At 32.3% G+C, this 23630-nt stretch overlaps 1 protein-coding gene across 5 annotated transcripts in view; it reads left to right on the top strand.

Moving 5' to 3' along the window:
- The window catches only part of LOC115884542 (aminopeptidase N-like), a 105610-nt gene that overhangs the window by 38553 nt on the left and 43427 nt on the right, over positions 1 to 23630 (top strand). For 4 of the 5 annotated variants that reach the window (XM_030903154.1, XM_030903151.1, XM_030903155.1 and 1 more), the window contains one exon: positions 7660 to 7966. In XM_030903154.1, the coding sequence (XP_030759014.1) occupies positions 7660 to 7966 (307 nt within the window). Of the gene's footprint in view, positions 1 to 439; positions 750 to 7659; positions 7967 to 23630 lie in introns of those variants that run through there. The other variant, XM_030903153.1, reaches the window with a different exon arrangement.

Raw genomic sequence — 23630 nt, 5'->3', positions numbered from 1 at the left:
AATTATTATTTTCAAACTGCTTAAATAATTCTGTTCCGGATTGCAGTATAAGCTTTGATACGCAGTCTGAGAGATGTTCTTTATTGCTACTTTTCAAATAATTGTTAATCAATATATATCTGATACCAATTAAACTTTTAGTTACGTAATCAAGGGCGCGATTTTTAAATTCATTGTTGCCATCCATGGACTTATTCAGCGCCGGGCTGACTAAGGACATACATTTATACGAACTTTTTTACTTATTTTTATCTGCAAAATATGCTGCCGATATTTCCGGAATACAGTTCGGACCACCGTGGTCTGAATCTGGATATGAACAGAAACAAAATGTTCCCATCTCAATATACATTTGCCCAATAAAACATCCGCGCAAAAAAAGCGCGCTTTTAAATTCACCGCCCAACACTGTATACGGACGCCCGCGTTGGGCGTCCAGTTGGACGTCGGGACGCTGTCAGGAAGCGTCGGCACCGATCTGGCTAGTGCCAGGAAGAAATCAGCCGCGGTCTCGTCGCTCGGAAAACAAGAAAAAAGTGACGAGTTTCAGGTGTGAACGGGTATCACTCGAAAGCGTGACAGACGCCAACTGGTTTTAGAAGATATTTTGTTTTTTGTATGGTGTAATAATTAGTGTGTCAATTAGGAGACTTAGTTAGAAATAAGAAAATAAACGTTGAATTTTAAGTGGCAACTGAGAATTGAGTTAGAAAATATTAATACCATGGTGGGATACTATAATAATCAAGGTGATATTATATTCGTCTCTTGGATTTTTTAGCAGTTTAAAAAAAATAAATTCATTATTTAATATTATTTATTGAAAATTATAAATTAATCCACAAGTGTACAGGGTGGCTCGAATTCGGCGCTCATCATTGGGATTTCGGAAAACGTAAGAGATATACAGGATCGGTTAAATGGAGGCAAAGTTGCGCAATTTGATGCTCAATAAAATGCCGTGTTGCATTTTGAAAAATTCCGAATACTTCCGGATATATTCGAAAAAAAAAACGGAATTTTCATCATCGTTTTCTATTGTTTCCTGGCTTTATTTGTTAAGATAACTTAAAATGAAAAACATATTTTCATGGCCATTTTTTCTGCTCTATAACTCTGTGTGATTAAATATTGACTCTGACGTTTCGGCTTCTCGCGACCATCATCAACTTGATTTTTTAAAATACGGACCTGATTTTTTTTTCAATTTTATTAAATCCTTTCATCACTCTTAAAACACTATACAGTGTGTCAATTTTAAAACTTCCCACCCTTAATATCTTTCTTGCACTAAAAAATATGAAAAATCAAAAAAACACGTCAATTTTATTAGTAAGGGGGACATTTTAAATGACTATTTTTGGCCTTTTTCTTTCAAACCCTTAGGAGGGGTAGATGTCACCCTTGCAATCTTAAATGGGAATGGGGGTCAAGTGGCACATCGTTTTAAAGGGCATTTCTCTTTTCAGTGGTATCCTACTTTGTTGCTTTTTGTCCAGATATTCCCGAATAATCGCGTTTCAAAGTTGCAGAAACAGTAAAACATACCTGCATTGAGATTTTGGTTTTCAGGCTAGTGTTTACACAAAAATTATTGCAGTAAATCTCCATGTAGTACAAACGACTAGAAGATTAGGGGTAACAAGGATGTAGCCATTACATTTTTCTAGGGGGTCGAAATTCGAAATACTAATAAACAAAAAATCATCATAAACATTAATGTTTCCTTTCTCAAATTCGAATGAGTTGCAACCTCTAATCAGTTTCACAGGAGGATTTGTTAACATTCCAGCAGGACGGTGCTATAGCTCATTATTTTTTCGGTCCGACAGTGGTTAAACGAGAGATTTCCGGGTACATGGATTGGCAGAAGGAGACCAATTGAATGGCTTTCAAGATCACTTAGACTTTTGTTTTTTGGGGGGACATCTTAACTCCATTGTTTATAAAACACAATCTACTGATATTGATGATCTTAAATTACAGCAGAATGCCAGTCAAATCCCGGTGAAGTTTTCCGAAATGTTAGGGAGATGTTTAAAAACATACTTTATTACTGTTTACAGACAAAAGTTAGTTACACAAAATGGACAACATTTTGAACAACTTATAAGATAGGGCGTAAGTGGTGTAACCTAATCTTCTAATCATTTGTACTACAAGGAGATCCATTGCAATAACTTTTGTGTAAACACTAACGTGAAAACCAAAATCTCAATGCAGGCACATTTAATTGTTTCTGCAACTTTGAAACGCGATTATTCGGAAACCTCTGGATAAAAAGCAATAAAGTAGGATACCACTGAAAAGAGAATTAAACGCCCTTTAAAACGATGTGCCACTTGACCCCCATTCCCATTTAAGATTATAAAGGTGACATCTACCCCTCCTAGGGGGTTGAAAGAAAAAGGCTAAAAATATTCATTTAAAGCGTCCCCCTTACAAATAAAATTGAGGTCTTTCCAATTTTTCATATTTTTAACTACAAGAAAGATATTAAGGGTGGGAAGTTTTAAAATTGACACACTGTATAGGTATATTCACTTTGATATTTGCCGACGTTTCGTACAAAAAATGCCATCACCAGAATATTTTATGCAAAAAAATAAATAAAAAATAAAAACGCGATACAGCATTTTATTGAGCATCAAATTGTGCAACTTTGCCTCCATTTAACCGATCCTGTATCTCTTGCGGTTTCCGAAATCCCAATAATGAGCGTCGAATTCGAGCCACCCTGTACAGAGTGTCCTATTTTTGTGTTTTGACAGAGTTTCTCGTTTATGAGTAGAGGTACAAATATATTATGGTTGCACATTACTGCTCTACTTTATTATGAAACTTAAAATTATATTTCATAGATTTGTCCTATCCCTCTTAGTTAATGAATAGATGGAGAATTTGAAGTTGTTGCACTTTTCGACTCCCCTTGTATCTTGGTTATCTTGTAATTTATCGGAAAGGTGAAAACTGAGTCCCGTAGATTTTTTTCAAACTAGGAAATCTGTGTGTAGCATTTTTTAAAATGGTTTTATAAAAAATAGCACTGTGATGTGAAAACCGCATCTTTATATCCCGGCTCATAAACGAGAAACCTCATAAAACATATGAAAATGAAACCTCTATACAATGCTTTCTAATGTTTTATAGTGAAAAATTCATCAGTGGCAGCTCGTGAGTTCTAAAGGAGGTTGGGTCCAATTTTCACAAGAAAAAACTTATCTACTCATTTTACGAGTAGTTAACCCTTAATAGTTTACTACCCTTCTAGTTTCTCTGCTAGAAATTACATCATTATTTGATCGTATAAAATGTAACGTAAAACTTTTATCATATGCACCCAATTATTCTTTTTTCTTTCCTTTTGCCTTGAGGGTTGAGAGAGCATCTACCCTTATGCTTTTTAACATCAGCCGCCACTGACATTTATCATTCTAATTCTAAGATTTTAGAATAATTTATATTTAAGAAAGTTCCTATAAAATGCAATAAGTAGGAAACCATACACCACTTTAGACACAGACTTTGGATGACTGATACCAAAGAATAGTTTAATACCCTGATACTGAGATTCTAATATGAAGGGCTCTGCTGTACGTGCTATATATACAGAATGAGTCTTAAATAAGTGCAAATACTTTTAGGGATAGTATATTTTCGACCCCAGAAACACGATTAGAAGTTTTTTTGCGAAAATTGGAATTATGAGATTTGGTGTGTTAGTATATGACATAAATTAGGGTTGATTGATGTATTCAGTTGTTTTTAGTCACTTCCTGTTTCACCGGAAATGACTGCAACTTTTAATTTTTAAATGGCACCCTCAGTATATTTTTACTTTATTAGATAGAAAATGACACTCTGAATAAAATGACACATCGTAATATGTATATTTTTGACATTTTCGCTGAAAAAAATCGTATTTTACATTTCAATCTAGAGTGCCATGACTGTATTAAAAACACTAATTTTTAAGCAAAGAGGCTTAAAAAATAGATTTGATCGTCTAATGTTTTTTGTGTCTTGTCCTATGGCCGATTTAAAAATCGATTTTTTAAATCTCATTTTTTTTAAATAGAACAAGGGTGGCTAATCAGCATATTTAGAAAAAGCATTTTCTCCGAATAATTTGGTAAAACACACTTGGTATTCCGAGTCAAATTGTCATTATGAACCCCATGTTACAATTTCAAACAAACCATCATAGTTGACATATTCGCATATATGGTTTATTTAAAATTGTAACATGTGGTTCATAACGACAATTTGACTCGCAATACCAGTTAAATTAAATTATTCCTAAAAAATGATTTTCCCAAATGCGCTAATGATCCACCCCCGCTCCATTTGAAAAAAATTATATATGATCAAAAAAAATGATTTGGGCATCTTATAACCGACTAGGACAAGACACGAAAAACATTAGATGATCAAATATATTTTTCCAAAGTTCCTTGATTAAAAATTAGTGTTTTTAACACATGATCAAAAAAAAAATGATTTGGGCATCTTATAACCGACTAGGACAAGACACGAAAAACATTAGATGATCAAATATATTTTTCCAAAGCTCCTTGATTAAAAATTAGTGTTTTTAACACAGCCGTGGCACTCTAGATTGAAATTTAAATACGATTTTTTAAGCGAAAATGTCAAAAGTTGACATATGATATGTCATTCTATTCAGAGTGTCATTTTCTATCGAATAAAGTAAAAAAATACCGAGGGTACTTACCATTTAAAAATCAAAAGTTGTAGGCATTTCCGGTGAAACAAGAAGTGCATGGCCCAAAAACAATTGAATAAGCCAAACAATCCTAATTCATGTCATATACTAACAAACCTAATCTCGTTTTATATCTGAAACCATAAAAAGGTTATAGGGGTGAGCCACTTTTGAGACGCACCCGGTATACATATAATACAGGAGGTCTAATTGTCACAGTCGTAGACTTGAGAAATAGACATAAAGAAACAATTTTTTATTTCTAGTTTCAGTTATTTTCACTCGATTACTGGATATTTGTAGAATAAATAATTTTTAAATTGCGTTTCTATACAAAATAAATAAAAATAAAAAAATACACTGATATATACCATAACCATAATCTCCGAAATAAAAGAATTATGTAAGTAAACTTTCTTTAATCAGAAATTATCGTTATTCAATCTGTGTTTTGCTAAACTGGAAAATGTCGTGTCTGTAACAGATAAAAGGAAAAAAGTCTAGCGTGCAACTTGAAATTGCAGCTCTTTTTTTCATTTCAATTAGGTTAATTTCATCCAATTCGATAAAGTGTATGACACTACTAATTAGAGTTAAATATCGTTTTAATCATTTTTATAAATAGACAAAAACATTAGACGCCAGATCTATTATATTTCTTTTAATAGATATAACTCTCGTCTAGAATAATTTTAATGTTATTTTTATTAACTTTGTATCATCAGAACTTAACAATGAAATTATTATCATGATATTATCTACTAATAAAGAAATTTTACCCTTAACTTAAATTAAAATGTTTGCCTTTTTGATAAGCCATAAAAAACAAAAAATGTTAAATATAGTGTTAAATTTATTAACTCAGTCAGAGTAATAAGTTTTCTAATTCAATCGAATACGCTGAAAAATACAAATGAAATTTTAAAATTACATTCAAAATTACAATAAAATTACCATATTAAAATACCGGGCAGGGGCGGATACAAGAATTTATTTTACGGGGGGCTCAAAATAAAAAGCCATGTAGAATATGCTTTTTACGGCGCCATTTTTAACCCAAAAACCTAATATTTTACACAATTTACAGATTTTAGAGGGGGCCCGGGCCCCATGGGCCCCCCCTCTGTATCCGCCACTGATATCGGGTGCCTCTCAAAAGTGGATCACCCCTATAACATTTTTATTTTTCACATAAAAAACTAGATTTGGTATATTAGTATACCGGGTGCGTCTCGAAAGTGGCTCACCCCCTATAACTTTTTTATTTTTTCAGATAAAACAACAATATTTGGTATGTTAGTATATGACATAAATTGCGATTGATTGACGTATTCAATTGTTTTCGGTCACTTCCGGTTTCACCGGAAATGACTACAACTTTTGATTGTTAAATGGCACCCTCGGTATTTTTTTACTTTATTCGATAGAAAATGACACTCTGAATCGAATGACATATCATGTGTCAACTTTTGACATTTTGGCATATGGTTTATTTGAAATTGTAACATGCGGTTCATAACGACAATTTGACTCAAAATACCAAGTGTGGGGTATCAAATTATTCGTAAAAAAATGCCTTTTCCAAATATGCTAATAAGCCACCTTCGTTCCATTTGAAAAAATTGAGATATGATTAAAAATACGATTTGAGCATCTTTTACCCTTTTTTTATTTTAATTTATTTTTGAGTGACTATGTCAAAAATTGACATATGATATGTCATTCGATTCAGAGTGTCATTTTCTACCGAATAAAGTAAAAAAATACCGAGGGTGCCATTTGAAAATCAAAAGTTGTAGTAATTTCCGGTGAAACCGGAAGTGACCGAAAACAATTGAATACGTCAATCAATCCCAATTTATGTCATATACTAACATACCTAATCACGTTGTTTTATCTGAAAAAATAAAAAAGTTATAGGGGGTTACAACCTATGTTGCCATATTATCTAGAAATTGTGTTTTCAACTAAAAACTAAAAAAAATTCCAAAAATTTTCAATTTTTTTTCGCGGAAAAAACCTCATAGACTTGTATCTGAGTTCGAAATATGCTACCTCTAAAATATTTACACTTATTTAAGTCTTATCCTGTATATTTCTGTTGTATAAAAAATGTTACCATATTGCTGAATTTGTAGCGTTTTTTTCAAATAAAACAAACTTGTTTGTAGACGAAAAACGATCCCTTTTACTTGAACTGACTTCTGCATTCTCCAATTTATCTTCTAGTTCTTTCCAAACACATTTTGATATGCAGTAAATAATTCGCACTTGTAACATTAGATGGTACTAATTTCGTTCTCAACTCAAGACAGTCATGACCATTTCCAAACAATATCCCTTTTATTAAAGCTGGTCCCAAACGATGTGGCAAACATTGGGACATTTGTAACATCGTGCGGGAGACACACTTGCCTATTATGTATACTGAATAACAATGTCGAAAACTGTGCCAAATGTTGGTTCCAACGTTGGAACCAACATTCGGCACAATGTTATACAATATATATATTTGGCAAGTGTGCCTCCCACACGATGTGGCAAATGTCGGTTTGACCAACGTTGGAAGGTGTTTGCCACATCGTGTGGGACCGGCTTAACCGATGTGGAAAAACGACACGCGCCGTAGAACTGTTAATGTTATCAATATCGTGCAAAGTTTTGAAGATTTAGCCATTTAAAATAGGACTTTAATTGGAAATAAGTCGTTAATTATTTTGAACTCCGATTTAAATAAAAAATTGATCAACACCAAAAAAATCTGATTAAAATAAAAAAAAAACACGATATTTTTGATACAAGGCAGCACACATCTTGGTTTTGATCTTGCAAATGAAACACTAGTCTTGGTCTTGCTTTTCGTGCCAAGACCAAGATTCCCACATTCAGTTATTAAATAGAATAACACTCTAACCTATATTATTTACTTTCAGGCGTCCCCACGTCGTTGGACCTCGAAAATAACTCGAGCCAAAAGAAATACACAGTGAACCAAAACAATTCAAAAGGTCTGGTCATATCCAAGCCGCTATGCACCCTCATGGCGATAGGAGCCCTCTTGTTGGCGGTTTTGGCTGGACTGGTAGTATTTTTCTTAGTACCAAGGGGCTGCAGTGGGACAGGGGAAGGGCCCATGGCATCGTTGATGAAGAAGGAGGGAGAAAGCTCGATAATGATGGACAATTTGCTGGATGAGGTCAACGAAAGGTTGCCAAGAAGTATAAAGCCTTTACATTACAGGTAAGATATAGAGGGTAATTCAAATTTAAGACCCACCGTTGGGATATCGAAAACTATAGGAGATACGACGGCCACCAAAGATAAAAATGTTTAAATCCTAATAAAAAAAATATCTTTGACGGCCACGATGGTTAAATTAGAGCAAAGTTGTTGTTCATTAAAGTGCCAATAATACCTTTAGAAACATTTAAAATTAAAATACGTCAAAAACTAGTTTATTTTTGAACATTTGGTCCTTACGAAAACATCCTATATGAGAGTTATTGCTACGTCCGTGGTTACAGCTACTCTGGAATATCATAGATGGGGTATTATACATAATAATATATATTCATAGATTTAAAAAAATCCGGTTTATAACGATAATTTGACTAGAAATACCAAGTGTGTGAACAACCAAACCAAAACATTTTCCGATGCACGTCATCAATCATTTCTTCATTGACACTAAAGTCTATAAACCTGACTAAATAAAATTTTGGCAAAAATGTTTAAATTTGTTGCATAATATAAGATACCGAGCAGCTCTTCATTTTGCTTTATAGAGCAAATAGTTGTGACAGATATTTTATTTAGATTAAAGCTGCAAAAATTAGTTTGAACCGAATTTTATTATCGCTATGTGGGCACATTGCGCCGTGTTCAGCAATGTTGTGCTTTATTATTTGACAATTATCCTAGTGTCGGTCATTATTTTGTATAATATCGTGTTGTTATGGAATCTGTGAGTAATTCGCGTTTTATTGCCTATTTTCATAGTCTATTTTTAAAAATTGCACTTTTAAGCACAAACAGTTCGTTTAAGAACTAAATTTTTGAATTTTTGTATTGCATTTCTTGAAATTGTGTTTGAAAATATGCGGAAGGTTTAGTCGAAGCAAAGAGCTTGTAACTTCCCTGTTTTTTTTAACTATTTTGAACGAGAACGTGACAATGGCCCTGTTCTCAGAAGAATCCCTGACTAGTCAGCGCGTTTCTTATTGGTTGAAATGTGTAGAAACCAGACTAACAATCAGGTTTCTACGCATTGTAACCAATGAGAAACGTGCTGACTAGTCAGGGGTTCTTCTGAGAACAGACCTAATAAAGCCGGGACCCCATTAGCCAACACCCGACGCGATGCAACGCTATCCCACGTGTTGCAACGTGGGAATGGGTGTACACATTTGGTAACACGTGTTAACACGTCTTAACACGCCTAAAAGTTTTATTAGAGTTAAAAAAAGTTGTCAGTAGGGATACGAAAATGCTAGAAGTATCGATACCTATACCGATATTAGATTATAATCATAATACCTTAACTTCACAATCTCCATTAACCTTCTTTCCTTAATTTTTGATTATTAAATTTTAAAATTAATAATAGAATTTGTATTCTTACTGATTGAACACTCAAAAAACATTTTTGTTTCTATAGCTATCGAAAATAACTGTTAGAAAATAGCTGCAGGACTAGAGAGGCAAGCGGGGAACAACATGCCGTAAAACACGTCGGTGAGATCTGGGACCGACGAATCGACCATCACACGTGTCATAGCGTGTTATAGCGTCGGATAGCGTGGCGTGTTGCCTAGTGTGTACACAATACATGTAATTAAATGGAAAAACATACGCACTGATCTTCATGACGTGGGGTGGCATGGCATCGCGTGGCGTAGCGTGTTGGCTAATGGGGTCCGGGCTTAAAGGTCCTTTATTACCCTCGACTGCAGTCAGAAAAGTAAGTTTGATTGATAAGCATATTATACCACTTTCATAATTAATTTTTATTAAATTCTGTGAATATTAGTTTGTCCATTAATAGCACCTTCTTACTTGTTATTACCACTTATTGCGTTGTAAGATGTACATCAATAAATAAATAACCCATAATAGTTTTTGCCAATATGTAATAAGTATAATAAGCTATAAAACAAATAAATGAATTAATCACTAAAATAATAGTTATTAAATTAAAAATAAAACGTAAAACTCTTTGAAAAATGACATAATAAATATGCTGTTTGTCAATTTTAAATTAAGATTCCTCTCATAAATCCATCACAATCTGGCAGCGCTGTCGCCATCGTTTGTCACTCAAAGTTGATCACGTGCATCGGAAACAGTTTTGCGATTACCATATGTATATTATACAATAGTCACTTACTAGCGAAAAGTTATTTCATTATTTCCCTCGATTCGATTTTTGACCGAGACTATTTTATAGCCTTTTTCGATAAATAGCAATAGTGTCACTATTAATTTAAGTTCGGCCAAAATGTCCTTCTAGATTTACTACCTTTAAACAACTAACTACTAGTAGAATAAATAATAAATAACATAAAATAAGCTCAGTAAAGACCGACAAATCCACAAAATTTCAAATCAAATTCAAATGTGTCAAAAGAATGGTCAAAAAGAACTGTCAAGGATCCACACTCCACACCCTAGGGCCCATGTCCGTCTACCATGCATGAATACATGGATAACATTATACTCCTTCCTTAATCTTTTTATTCAAAGTGTTATCATATGAAATCCTATTCAATCAGATGTGACATCTTTTAAGGAAAAGGGACTGGAACAAACAAACGTCGACCTTTTTCTTTTTCCTGTCCTAAAAACCTATTTTTTCCTCAAATCAGGGCAGTTTTCCCAACCCATGGCATTACACTAATTAGAGAGGAAGACATGCTTCGTGACAGGTTTATAGACTATAAAAATTTCCCGAAGAAATTTGCTAAATCAGAATTTTCATCGTCTCAGCTTATATAAGCTCTTTGCTTTAAGCTTATTTGTATTTAGCACGCAAGGCGTTAACATATTTATTTGATAAATTAAAGTGTATTAAGTCAAATGGGATGCAATTGAAATATGCAGTGACAATCTTATTTATGTAAGATAGGTCAGATTGTTATGTACTAAACTTTGTGTGAAGTGTTAATAAATTGTGAATCAGTAAACAGGGTGGTCCTAACTGTATTCCGGAAACTTCGGCAGTATATTCTGTCCTAAAATACTTAGTTTCGGAGATACAGGGTGTAAAAGTTTCATCTTTATTTTTTTCAAAGAATTTCTGAAGTAACGTCAATATTTGAAAAAAAATGGTGTCTGGAAGTTTTTTGACATGAGAAATTTGACTTTGATGTCAGTATGACTCCTACTTATAGAGGGCGCCACCTACATGTGTTTCAAATGTTTTGAAGAGTTATAATTTTTCATCCGTACCTGTATAAAACTACCTAGTGAAGAAATATACATTAATAAATAAATATACAAGATATTTAGAATGGAAATAGTCAATACATTTCATTATTGACAAAAAATAACATGTTGAGTAGATAGTTATTTGACTGAAGTGATAAATTTGGGAACTTTTTATTTTTTTAAATTAATAATAAATTTTTCTGCGAAAAAATGATAATAAAACAAAAACATTTCAAATTTATGATTTCAGTCTAATAACTATTTAGTCAACTTTATAATTTATGGTCAATGATTACAGGTATTGATCATCTCAATTCCAAATATCTCGAGAACCATTACTCGTAGCGATTTTCACCAAGAGACTTTTTTACATAAAAAACGTCTTAAATGTATATTTTTTTACTCAGTAGCTTTATACAGGTACGAACGAGAAGTTATTACTCTTCAAACCAGTTAAAAATATGTAGCGCCCTCTACAAGTAGGAGTCATATTGACGTCAAAATCAAATTTCATATGACAAAAACTCCCAGACGCCAATTTTCATCCAAATATTATCGTTACTTCAGAAATTATTTAGAAAAAATCGAAATAAAAATATAACTTCTACACCTTGTACCCTGTATCTCCAAAACTAAGCATTTTACGACATACATTTATACGAACTTTTTTACTCATTTTTATCTGCAGAATATGCTGCCGAAGTTTCCGGAATCCCTTCGAGTTCGGACCACCCTGTATATAAATCTGAGAATAAAATATAAAGACAAATAGTACTCTTAAAACACTATTTTAAGAACAGTATTCATACTAAAAAGTAGGATTTCCATTAAAGTTTTTGAAAATTGGGAACAAATGAGCTCTTAAATCTGGACAAAATCCGGATTTTCTCGAAAAATAAATTATGAATTTATTTAGGTATGTAAAGTTTGTCTAGCTAGAGTACGTCTGACACTGAACGTTGTTATCTGTCATTTTAATTAATTGAGAACTTGTATGTTATGTCAATGTTTGGATGTTGTCTGAAGATATTCTTCCTAAAGAACAACAACTCGTTGAATATATGGACAGACTTTAAAAGGGAAATTAAAGACAATTGAAAAAGTGTTAAGTTTACTCTTTTGCCACCTCAAATATCCATTTAATTGGTCATTGGCAAGCACTCTCTCATTGTACATGAAAATAACAAAACAAACATTTACTGATCTGGATAAAATTGATAGTTGGTAAGACACACCCGGGGGTACTCCGCCCCCTAGCCACTGGTATATTCTATTCAATATATCCCATTCCATATTTTCCATCTAATTCAAATATCATTCGGTTATATATTGGTTAATCATCTTCAACAACTAGCTAGTATTATCTGAAATAGTATAGGGGCTTTCCCCGGACGCAAATCTGCCGCTAAACAGATTCGCATCCCAATCGAATAGGCTAGGGGTACCTCACTACCTCAACGCCGCATCGTGTCAATCGAGAAGACAAGGGAGACCTCAAACTCTCAAGACCAACCTCGAAGACAAGACGTCACAAGAGGTTTTCTTCTGGTCAAACGACCCGTTGCCTTACAGTACTTGCAACGTTTATAGTCAAAAGACTTTCAACCCCCAAATATCAGCTCTATGACAAAACACAACACAACAGCCGGCCGGCCTATCAACTACTGACTCGCCTCCGGCTATCTAAGCCTCCTCTTACATCACAATTTTACCGGATCGTAAATATTTACATTACTTGCCAATGAATCATACTATTTTCTCTAATCGACTTTCAAATTCAGCATTACTAGATAAATAAATAGAGAGTTTCCGAATTATAAAACCTTTATTATAACCAACTTATTTTCCAAGTTTTACACTATAGCGATTTTTATCAAGACACCTCTTTTACGTCGTAAATGTTTATTTTTTACTTAGTTATTACTCTTCAAACCTGTTAAAAAATATGTAGGTGGCGCCCTCTATAAGTAGGAGTCATATTGAAATCAAAATGTCAAAAAACTCCCAGACACTAATTTTCATCCAGATATTGGCGTTATTTCAGAAATTATTAGGAAAAAATCGAAATAAAAATGAATCTTCTACACCCTGTATCTCCGCATCTATATGTATAAGCATTTTGGGACATACATTTATACGAACTTTTTTACTTATTTTTATCTGCAGAATATGCTGCCGAAGTTTCCGGAATACAGTTCTGACCACCTTGTATTTATATTAAAAATAACGAAACATTTTCACAATGAAATATAAAAGTTGATATTTATTTCTATTTCAGAACTCTACTGATGATTTATCTATCTGTTTACTATAATTGTCAAACAAAAATGAAACAAAAAAATTCCAACCCGTAATTCATTGAAAAGAAAGAATGTTACTCAATGAATCCAAACAAAACAAAGAATTTGGCTTTATTAATGAGCCAGAAGTTGCGTAACAAAGGCATTTAAATAACAATTACGATTTTATTAAGCGATGCGTTTATAAGACATAGTTCTGAAAATAACTTTCGATTTTCGTAAATGTATACAAACGCTAGGTCAACCATGAGGCGTATAGAGAAAATAGCATTGAAGTTTATATAAAGTTCTTTCTTGAGTATATAAATGGATTAGTATCAGCAATTTTGTAAAAATAATATGTAGCAGGCGTATCGAATAATCCGGATTTTTGCAAATAGACTAGGCATATTATAAAACGTCGTATCGGCCTATCTACACTCACCGGCACGAAAAACAGGCACCTTAAAATTTTGATGTATTTTAAAGTTTAATATATTTTGTTCTAGTGGGCCGATTTTGATGACTTTTTAAGCAATCTGTGGCTAAATTATTTGACTTTTTAGTGTCTCTTTCTAAATTAAAAATGAAAGTTTCCATCTGTCAATTATACGAGGGAAAACAAAATGTTAATATTTTGGTGAAAGTTTGAAACACCCTGTGGAATATGTTAACAAAGTAAGGAATTTAAAAATTATTTTATCATCTAGGTACGTCTTTTCTGGATAGTTTATTTTTTTATTCATCTCAATAGCTTTATTTTTATTGGAGATATTCACTTTTGAATAAGACAGTAACGATTTACAACAATTTTAACATTGATTTTGGGGACTTATAAATTAGTGTTTATTGTTTTTGTGATGTCACTGTCATTTAGAAGTCATATTATTATTGTTTATTGAGGTTTACTCTAGTAGAGATGATTTTAAGTGCTGAAGTATCGGCTATTGCTGCTTTAATTGATCATATGGTAGAGATCCAACTTTGGGACTTAAAACCATATCAGCTACAGAGTAACTGCCTAACAGATAATAATAATATGATTTTTCAAAGACAGTAACATTACATAAATCATAAACACTATTTAATAGGTGTGTTGACTAAGACCAAAAGCAAGGGCATGGTTTTCATGTAAAAATTAGGAAAAAATGTTGGTGTCTTCTTCAAAAGCGAATATCTCCAAAAAAATAAAGCTATTGAGATGAATTGAAAAACAATCTATCGAGAAAAGGTACCCCTTGATAAAAAAATTATTTTTATATTCTGCTTTGTTAACATGCTCCACAGGGTATGTCAAACTTTCACGAAAATATGAACATTTTGTTTTCCCTTATAATTGACAGATGGAAACTTTCATTTTTAATTTAAAAAGTGACACTAAAAAATCGAATAATTTAGCTACAAATTACTTGAAAAATCATCAAAATCGCTCCACTAGAACACAACATGTACAGGGTGGGTCAAATTCGACGCTTTTAAATGGAAACACCCTTTTCTATAGAAGATAGACGAAAACTAATATCGGTGTCTGGAGCTCAATTTTCATCAAAAACACGATGGTGAAAACCGCACATCAATATCTGTTACCGTTTCGGAGTTACGGGGTGTTTTTCAAAATGTGCATTTTAACAAATCGCTGTAACTTTTATCCTATGGAAAATTTGTGCATTTCTACGGAAAACATTTCAAAGCACCTTTTACGTAGAATTTAATGGTTTAAGTGCATAATTTTTTTAAATTAATAATTTTAAAAGTTATCAACAGAAAAATTGATTTTTTATTTGGGACACCCTCTATATTTTTAATTAACTGAAAAGAATTTAAAATTACCTTTCCAAGAATATAGCACACTTTATATTTTGTTATAATCCCCTTCGAAATACAGAATTTTTAAAAGTTCGCCACTTTTAACTAGTAGGCTTTGGACCCCTTATTGATGATATGCCCTTAATGGAACTCGTGCCCTTAATGGAAAAACATATTTTTCCAGCAAGACGACGCACCGCCTCTGAACGCTGAAGTTATCAGCAAATTTTTGCAGCCAATTTCAAAAATAATTTAATATCTAACCAAGATCCCAGCCGTTGGCCGTCGAGGCCGCCTGACTTAGTGCCCATGGATCTAATCCTATGGATATATTTGCGGAAGAATGAGGTTCCTTATTCTTCCGTATAATCTAGACAAGAATTAGAAATACTTAGCAGTTATAAGAGGGTATCTTTCACCCCCACCGAGTTAATGAATTCCGCCAGAAATGTTCAAAAACTGCCCCGTCTGTCCATAACAGAAGACGGTCGATATGTCGAACACCTGTAGCAAAATCTCATGTCTTGGTTTCTGCTATTTATTTTATTGTTATTAGATATAGATTAAAATGTGTTGATGTTGGTTAAATATATTTTAAATTGTTATAAAATTCTGCATCTCTCATAGCAAATATTATTTTCGTTTTAATTGATGGTCACAGCTAGAATTTTTTTGCATTACAGCCGGTGCCGTTCAAAGCCTACTTATTTAAAGCGTGCGAATTTTTGTATACTCGATATCTCGAAGAGAAAACGAGCAAAATATCAAGTGTGTTATATTTTTGGAAAGGTAATTTTAAATTATTTTCAGTAAATTAAAAATATACAGAGTGTCCCATATAAAAAATCAAATTTTCTCTTGATAATTCTTAAATTATTAATTTTAAAAAAATTCTACGTAAAAATGTGCTTTGGAAATGTTTTCATAAAAATACAAAATTTTCCATAGCAAAAAAGTTACAGCGATTTGTTAAAAATGCATATTTTTGAAAAACACCCCGTAACTCCGAAACGGTAACAGATATCGATATGCGGTTTTCACCATCTTGTTTTTGACAAAAATTGAGCTCCAGACACCGATATTAGTTTTTGTCTATCTCCTACAGAAAAGGGTGTTTCCATTTAAAAGCGTCGAATTTGACCCACCCTGTACAGAACACTTTAAAATACATAAAAAAATTAAGGGCCCGTTTTTCGTGGCGGTGAGTGTATTCGTAACCGGTATGTTCTTATAAATTATAGTTATAAATAAGTTTAAATACCAAAATATATAAAAAATTTGATAAATACTTAATAACCTACTAATTAACACAAGTATTACTGCCATAACCACCTTGAATTGTGTATAATACCACTTTTCATGCTAAAGCACCGATCTCTATTAATGTTTTTTTTTTCAAAATAGAATTTTTTAAACAGAATCGAGCAACGACCTACGTTGAAACACCGGTTCCCATTAGAACACCGAAGTTAAGCGACGTAAGGCGATACTGGTGAATGGACCGGTGACCGGTTCGAAAATCTGTATCGTGCTGTTGTTCAAGGGAAAAGTGTAAAATCTATTGATACACACTGCTCATTCACGTCGGTTCGAGGCCGGATGAGATCGGATATCTCGTGAGTAAGAGTTGATTTAGACACTTCCTAAGTCGGCCATTGACCATGATATGGCCGAGGACCGCGATTCGGATTCCGCGTAAACAAAGTAGGCCCCGTCCAGATTAGCCCTGGCAGCAAAAAGGAGACGTTAACTGAAATCTTTACTTTTTTAAACAGAATCATCACTATTTCGTGCCATTTTTTCCTAATTTGGAACGATATTTGTTCAAGAAAAAATGATCCTTGGATAAATTATGTTTGTTCTGCCAGTGCCTCGTAAAATGCTTTGTGCAATCTGATAATAGTCTTGAAACAAGCGGTCTTTTTGCACAAATGCACAGCAAATATCATCAATTATGCCTAATTCAGATAGGCATTTTGCAAAGCGACTGAAAACAGAGATGGGCTCTTTGCAAAATGTCTATCTTTGGTTTAAAATATCGGCGTTTTACTATTATAAAGCCTAATTATAAAGCAGAGTCTTGTTGCAAATTGCCGAATTACTTGATATACCTGGGATATACATGAATGTCGAGACATGAATAATACACCTATCATAATACCTTTGAGACTGGTTTATTTCTTGATAAAAACCTGGATATTTGGCTACTGTAGAATGTCGAATATTTCATGAGTGGGAGGGGGGTTAATCACCGCGACCTTAAAGATCTATTGTGTCCCCCTTTCTTGAGTTATAACTCATTATACGGTTAAATCTATTCATCATACATGTGTATTTTCCTGTTGTAGGAGAGACAACGTATTATATTCCCCATCCTCCTCTGACAAAAGATGTTCTTCCTCCGAGGAGTGGATATCTACCTCCTACGAGGGTATTACATCTTTCCACGATTAGGGTTTGGCCATCGTGCCCTTCACAATCGAGGGGCTTGTCTCCAGCTGAGGTACCCGTGAGATGGAAGCTGGAGGCTCTGTCTCCATTTCCTCCACCTCTTCAACTTGGTCTCTCCTTAGACCTGATATCGGTGTTGTCCCGAATCTATAATAGAGGATATATCTCTCTTTCTCTATTGCCTCCTTGGGTTTGAGATCAATTCCTTTTGTGAAGATCTGACCATGATCCTCCCTCGAGTTGATGAGTCTCAACTCAATGTCCTTACATTGGAGTTCTGAGCCTAGGTAAGTATCAGCAGGTAGGTGATGTCTTTTGGCTACCGACATAGAAGTCTAAAAAATGGAAACCCAGAAAAAAGCTGGTTTCCGTTACTCAAATTGTATGTTCTGTCACTTCTTGGATATCGTCTATCGAAATCTTCTCTGACTTGTTGGACCAACTTTATATTGATATAAATATAATGTTTCTTCATAAATAAGTATTTTATCGACTGTTAAATGATCGCTATTTAAAATTGGACCACCATGTATCATTAAAAATATTTACTTAGTGTTATTAAAGCAATATCATATTTACGTATCGCAATAATTTTTTTATAACTTTTATTAGTATGTATACAGATAAACGTTTTACTATAACCATAAAATAATTCGATTGAATAATTTTCTAAATATTACTGTTTCAGTTTTGCTCTAATGGTTATGCCATTTTATTAAAATAGTGCCAGGACATTATTTCAAATGCATTTTCTTTTTTGATTTACTACCGGTGAAAAACATAAATATAAACAGTATCGTATCCAAAAATCTATTTCGAATGATTATCATCGGTGTTTGCCTCAATCTAAAAGTAACATCTGATTCACGCCCAAAATGAATATCATGTCAATTTTTCATTTTTAACCAGATCGACAGTGGCGTATTCAAAATTAAAAATCTTTAGTTAAGGCCGCTGTTACACTATAAAATGTCTTTGTCATAGATCTTTTATAAAAGATATTTTAAGAAAAATTTGACAGTGTTAATATATAATATTTTATAAAATCACACACATATTACACAGTCAAATTTTTCATAAAATCTTTGTCAAAGAAATTTGATAGTATAACAGCGCTTTCAGATGGAGCGGAGCGTCCGCGACGGACCGTCCGCGACTTCGAGCAAGTACCATGAGCTTATATGAACGATTTCACATGGGTCGCGTATGCTCCGTCCAGTTGAGCTATCTTTGGAAAAACTTCCACGCGAAGCGTCCGTCCTATTTTTTCAAGATAGCCGTCGACGTACTCAGAACTCATATAGCCGTTCACTTCAAAAAAATTGATAAATCCTGTCCTGCAATTTTAGGACAGCGATTAGTTATATTTACTAGTCTATTATATAATTATAATTATTTATTATAATAAAATTATATAAGAATTCTTGCCACTTAACTGCTGATATAGAAATTTAATTCTACGCTGTGTTTGTCTATGATCCCATCCCTTTACAATTTACAACATTGAATATAATATTTTTTTTTCATAAATTAAGTATATCGTCATTTAATAACACTTACCTCTTTGTACATTGTACAGTTAGAAAAATTGGGGTTGGATAATGCGTAATGGATTTCTGGAACCTACCACTACTATTCTAACTCCAGCTCCAGAAAGTTTGCCGAACACAATATTCTGCAACTGCAAGAATGGTTGTGGTTCGCGATGCGGATGCAGGAAATCAGGGTTGCCGTGCTCTTTAGCTTGTGGCCAGTGTAATGGGCAAGCTTGTCTCAATGCTTCACCCTATCAGAGTGATGTCAATGAAGATGGTACATTTGACCCCGAAATCCTAGAAGACTTGGAGAGAAATGTCGTTGAAGATGAAAATGAAGAAGAATTTGAAATTCCACAACGACCAGACGACGATGATGAATAAGAAGAAGAAAACTAAAAATAAGAACATGGAGTCCTTTTTATTTTTATTTAATTTTTTTTTTTAATTTCAACCATGGAAAATGTATGAAATCGTATTTTTTAATAGACATATAAATTAAAAATGTATTTCTTATCTTTTTATTTACTTAAAATGTAATTAGTGTAAATCTAACTATAATTAAAATGTAATTAAAGTATTTCTGTTAATAATTTTCTAATTGTACAAAGAGATCGGTGTTATTAAATGAAGATATACTTAATTTATGAAAAAAATATTATATTCGATATGATCTTTTATGGAAAAATGTAAATTATTTATAATTATATATTTTTCAATAATTAACGGACTTTATACGGCGTGTTTTTGTCCGAGACTACAGGTTGAACTTGAAATGAAAGATTGCGCGTTCACCGCACTCTATCTCAAAAACGGTTTGAGGTACAAAAAAATGTTTGAAACAAAAGTTGTAGAGCATTTTATCCTCTACAATATTTATAATAAATACAAATAGCGTAAAAGGGAACGAGATATTTGCAAAAAATGCACAAAAAATCCATTTTTTGACCTTTGACCTCAGTTATCTACAAGTCGCGCACACGCTATCATATGTAGGTTTTGAGACATGTTTTAGGTTGTTAAAATAAAGGTTTATACGAGTTTACAGCCGGTTATCTTGAATTCCGAGATTCCTACCCTATTTCGACTAAGATGACTGGACTATATCAGCAGTTAAGTGGCAAGAATTCTAATATAATTTTATTATATACCTATACTGCAAGAAATTTGTTTCCTATTTTTATTATATTATGTTATAATTATAACGCACAAGTAACCACAAAACTACAACATAAAAAATCTATACACAAATAAACTAAAATTCCAAAAAAAATGGTAAATATTAATTATTATTTTTACACACACCACTGGCACTAGCAGTAGATTGCGTTTGTCGTCGAATATTCAGCCCGTTCAACGATCGATCACAGCATATCTTCGTCTTTTCAACGCTAACCGCACCGATCTCGCCTATCTCTTTTTCAAAGGATTGATTGTTGAACGGGCCAGGAATTCCAAGAGCTTTTTCGTTACTAATCGACAGCTTGATAGAAACTGGAGATCTGCCGCTTCTTATGCGTGTTTTTAATGGACTCAAATCGAAATAAAAACTTCAAACGATAAAATCGCAAAAGCGCTTCACAGGCAAAAATCGAATTTCCCTTTACAGTATCCAAACTATTTAAAAACGTAATTCGGAAAATTCAATGTGTCTTGGTTTTCAAATTAATATATTTTTTTAAATATGCGATAATTGTTTTGAGTAGTTTATTTGAAACTTTTCAAGAAATTAGGTGGGTTTGTAACCATGTATTATTAACCTCTTTTATACACACGCCACTGACAAAAAATACATATTAAATAAACACAAACATGTGCACTCCAAATTTCTAGGTTTGTTTCAGTGCCAGCTTTTGGCATACGAAACTATTACGTTAGTATTTACATTTTTTTGTGTAAATCGTAATATCGTATAATAAAAAAGGTCAAGGATGTCCATTTGCCCTACTGACAGCATTGTCGTTCCACTTTTGAACGTTCCAAGTGAACTCTTTAAAGGACAAGTCCTTTGGGAAAGGCTGCGAGGGCTTTTATATTAAAGTTAAAATAAACGAAATATAGCTTAAATTTATTTGGTATTCTTTAAATATATTTCAAATTAATGAGAAACTCTTTTATTATTTACATTATGAGAAAAATGCATTCTTCATAAAAAAATTTGCTTGTTCTAAAATGATTGCAGTTAAATCCCGTTTACACTTTTTCAAATTTCCATACCCTTTTAGAGAAAATTAAAAAAAAAAACATGAAAATATAGTTGAATTTTAAAGGAAGTGCTCAAAATCAAAACGCGTTTTTGTGGTAATATAATTTTGTTTTCATTCTTTCAGAACTTTGATTAACGTCATATTTTTTGCTGTTTTAAAATGTTAAAGAAGTACAAAATTTATTTAGTTCAATGCTCCGGAAAGGGTGATAATAGTTATAGGAAAATGTGATACGTTACTAACAGCAAAAAATATGAGGTTATTCAAAATTAATAATAACCATCTATCCAAGAATGAAATCGAAATTATATTACATAGAAACGACTTCTGACTTTTAAACTTCAAAAAAGACTATTGAAAAAATTCAACCATATTTTCATGTTTTTTTTATGGAAATTTGGAAAAGTATAAACAGGATTAACTATTTTAGAACAAGCAAATTTTCTTGTGAAGAATGCATTTTTCTCAAAATGTCAATAATAAAAAAGTTTTTCCTCTTGTAAATTCGGGGACATACTGTAGATGTGATTAGAAATAAGACAAACAGTATACATACGCTTAAGGCAAGACTAAATAGATGAAATACCAATATAACACGGAGTTCGTTAGAGATATACTCCCTTATTATTTAATATACAGGGTAGTCCGAACTGTTTTCCGAAAATTTCGGTTTCGGCAGTATATTATGCAGATAAAAATGAGTAAAAATAAAGTTCTTATATTTGTATGTCCTAAAATGCGTCGTTTGGAAGATACAGGTTGTAGAAGTTTCATTTTATTTCAATTTTTTCTTAACCATTCCTAAACTAAATACCCCAGATACCAATGTTCACCAAAATATCGACATTAGTTCAATAATTATTTCGAAAAAAATCGAAATAAAAAAGAAACTTCTACACCCTGTATCTCCGAAACGAATCGTTTTAGAACATAAGTTATACGAACTTTTTTACTTATTTTTATATGCAGAATATGCTGCCGAAGTTTCCGAAATACGGTTAGGACCACCCTGTATATTCTAGATATATCTTCTATAAGCTCTACAAAATAAGGGGATTGAGAAAAATAAATGGCTTCCGAATTAATAAAAGATTATAAAACCTAAGAGGTTATGTAGATGACACTGCGATTATCGCTGACAACCCTGAAGCTCTGACACAGCAAACCCTGAAGCAGAACACAGCAAAAGATAATATTTTTTTAGCAGGAGAAATATTCCACCACCGGACATACAAATATACAGGGTTGTTCACCACATACGACACGGAGTATTGTGGCTAAACGATGATATTTTTACAAATTGTAAGTTTGGGGTTCGTTGAAGGACTATTAGAGCTACAAAAGTTGTATTTTTTTAAATGGAACACCCTGTATATTATTACATTTTTAGTTTCTACGATTAAAATAAAGGTAAATTTGATTAAGGTTTATTATACTTAAACCTTACCGTTTTTGAAATATTTTCAATTTTGTGAAATTGCAGTAAAAATTTTAAAGCTTCATTTTTCCAAGGGTATCAATGTTTTTTAATACTTTAATATTTAATGAAGTTTATTTTTATTAGATGGAATTTATTTATTACGGTACATAAATATAAAAATAATACTACCTTATACAGAGTGTCTAAAAATTTATTTTAAATAATTATTAGCTTCAGAAACGGCTTAATAACTTCTATAATTTAAATGAAATGCCCTGTATATTTTAGGAGAATCAGATGCACAATTAAATTGTCTATCAAATTGTATTCTACCATTTTTTTTTTTTTTTTTTTTTTTTTTTTTTTTTTTTTTTTTTTTTTTTTTTTTTTTTTTTTTTTTTTTTTTTTTTTTTTTTTTTTTTTTTTTTTTTTTTTTTTTTTTTTTTTTTTTTTTTTTTTTTTTTTTTTTTTTTTTTTTTTTTTTTTTTTTTTTTTTTTTTTTTTTTTTTTTTTTTTTTTTTTTTTTTTTTTTTTGTGTCCTAAAAATTTATTTTTAAATAATTATTAGCTTCAAACACTTGCAATGCTTCTATAATTTAAATAGGAAATGCCCTGTATATTTTAGGAGGAATCAGATGCACAATTAAATTGTCTATCAAATTGTTCTACCATTTTTTACCTATCCTTCAAGTTTTCGTGAAAATGCATTTTCTTATAATTTAGACCTCATTTATCAATAATATATCCATGGAATATTGACATTTTAGATTGTTTTTAAAA

The sequence above is a fragment of the Sitophilus oryzae genome, unplaced genomic scaffold, assembly GCF_002938485.1.
Source record: "Sitophilus oryzae breed Bouriz unplaced genomic scaffold, Soryzae_2.0 scaffold_302_pilon_pilon, whole genome shotgun sequence".
Lineage (NCBI taxonomy): Eukaryota > Metazoa > Arthropoda > Insecta > Coleoptera > Curculionidae > Sitophilus > Sitophilus oryzae.
The sequence above is the reverse complement of the archived record's forward strand: the minus strand, read 5'-3'. Positions and strand labels throughout refer to the sequence as shown.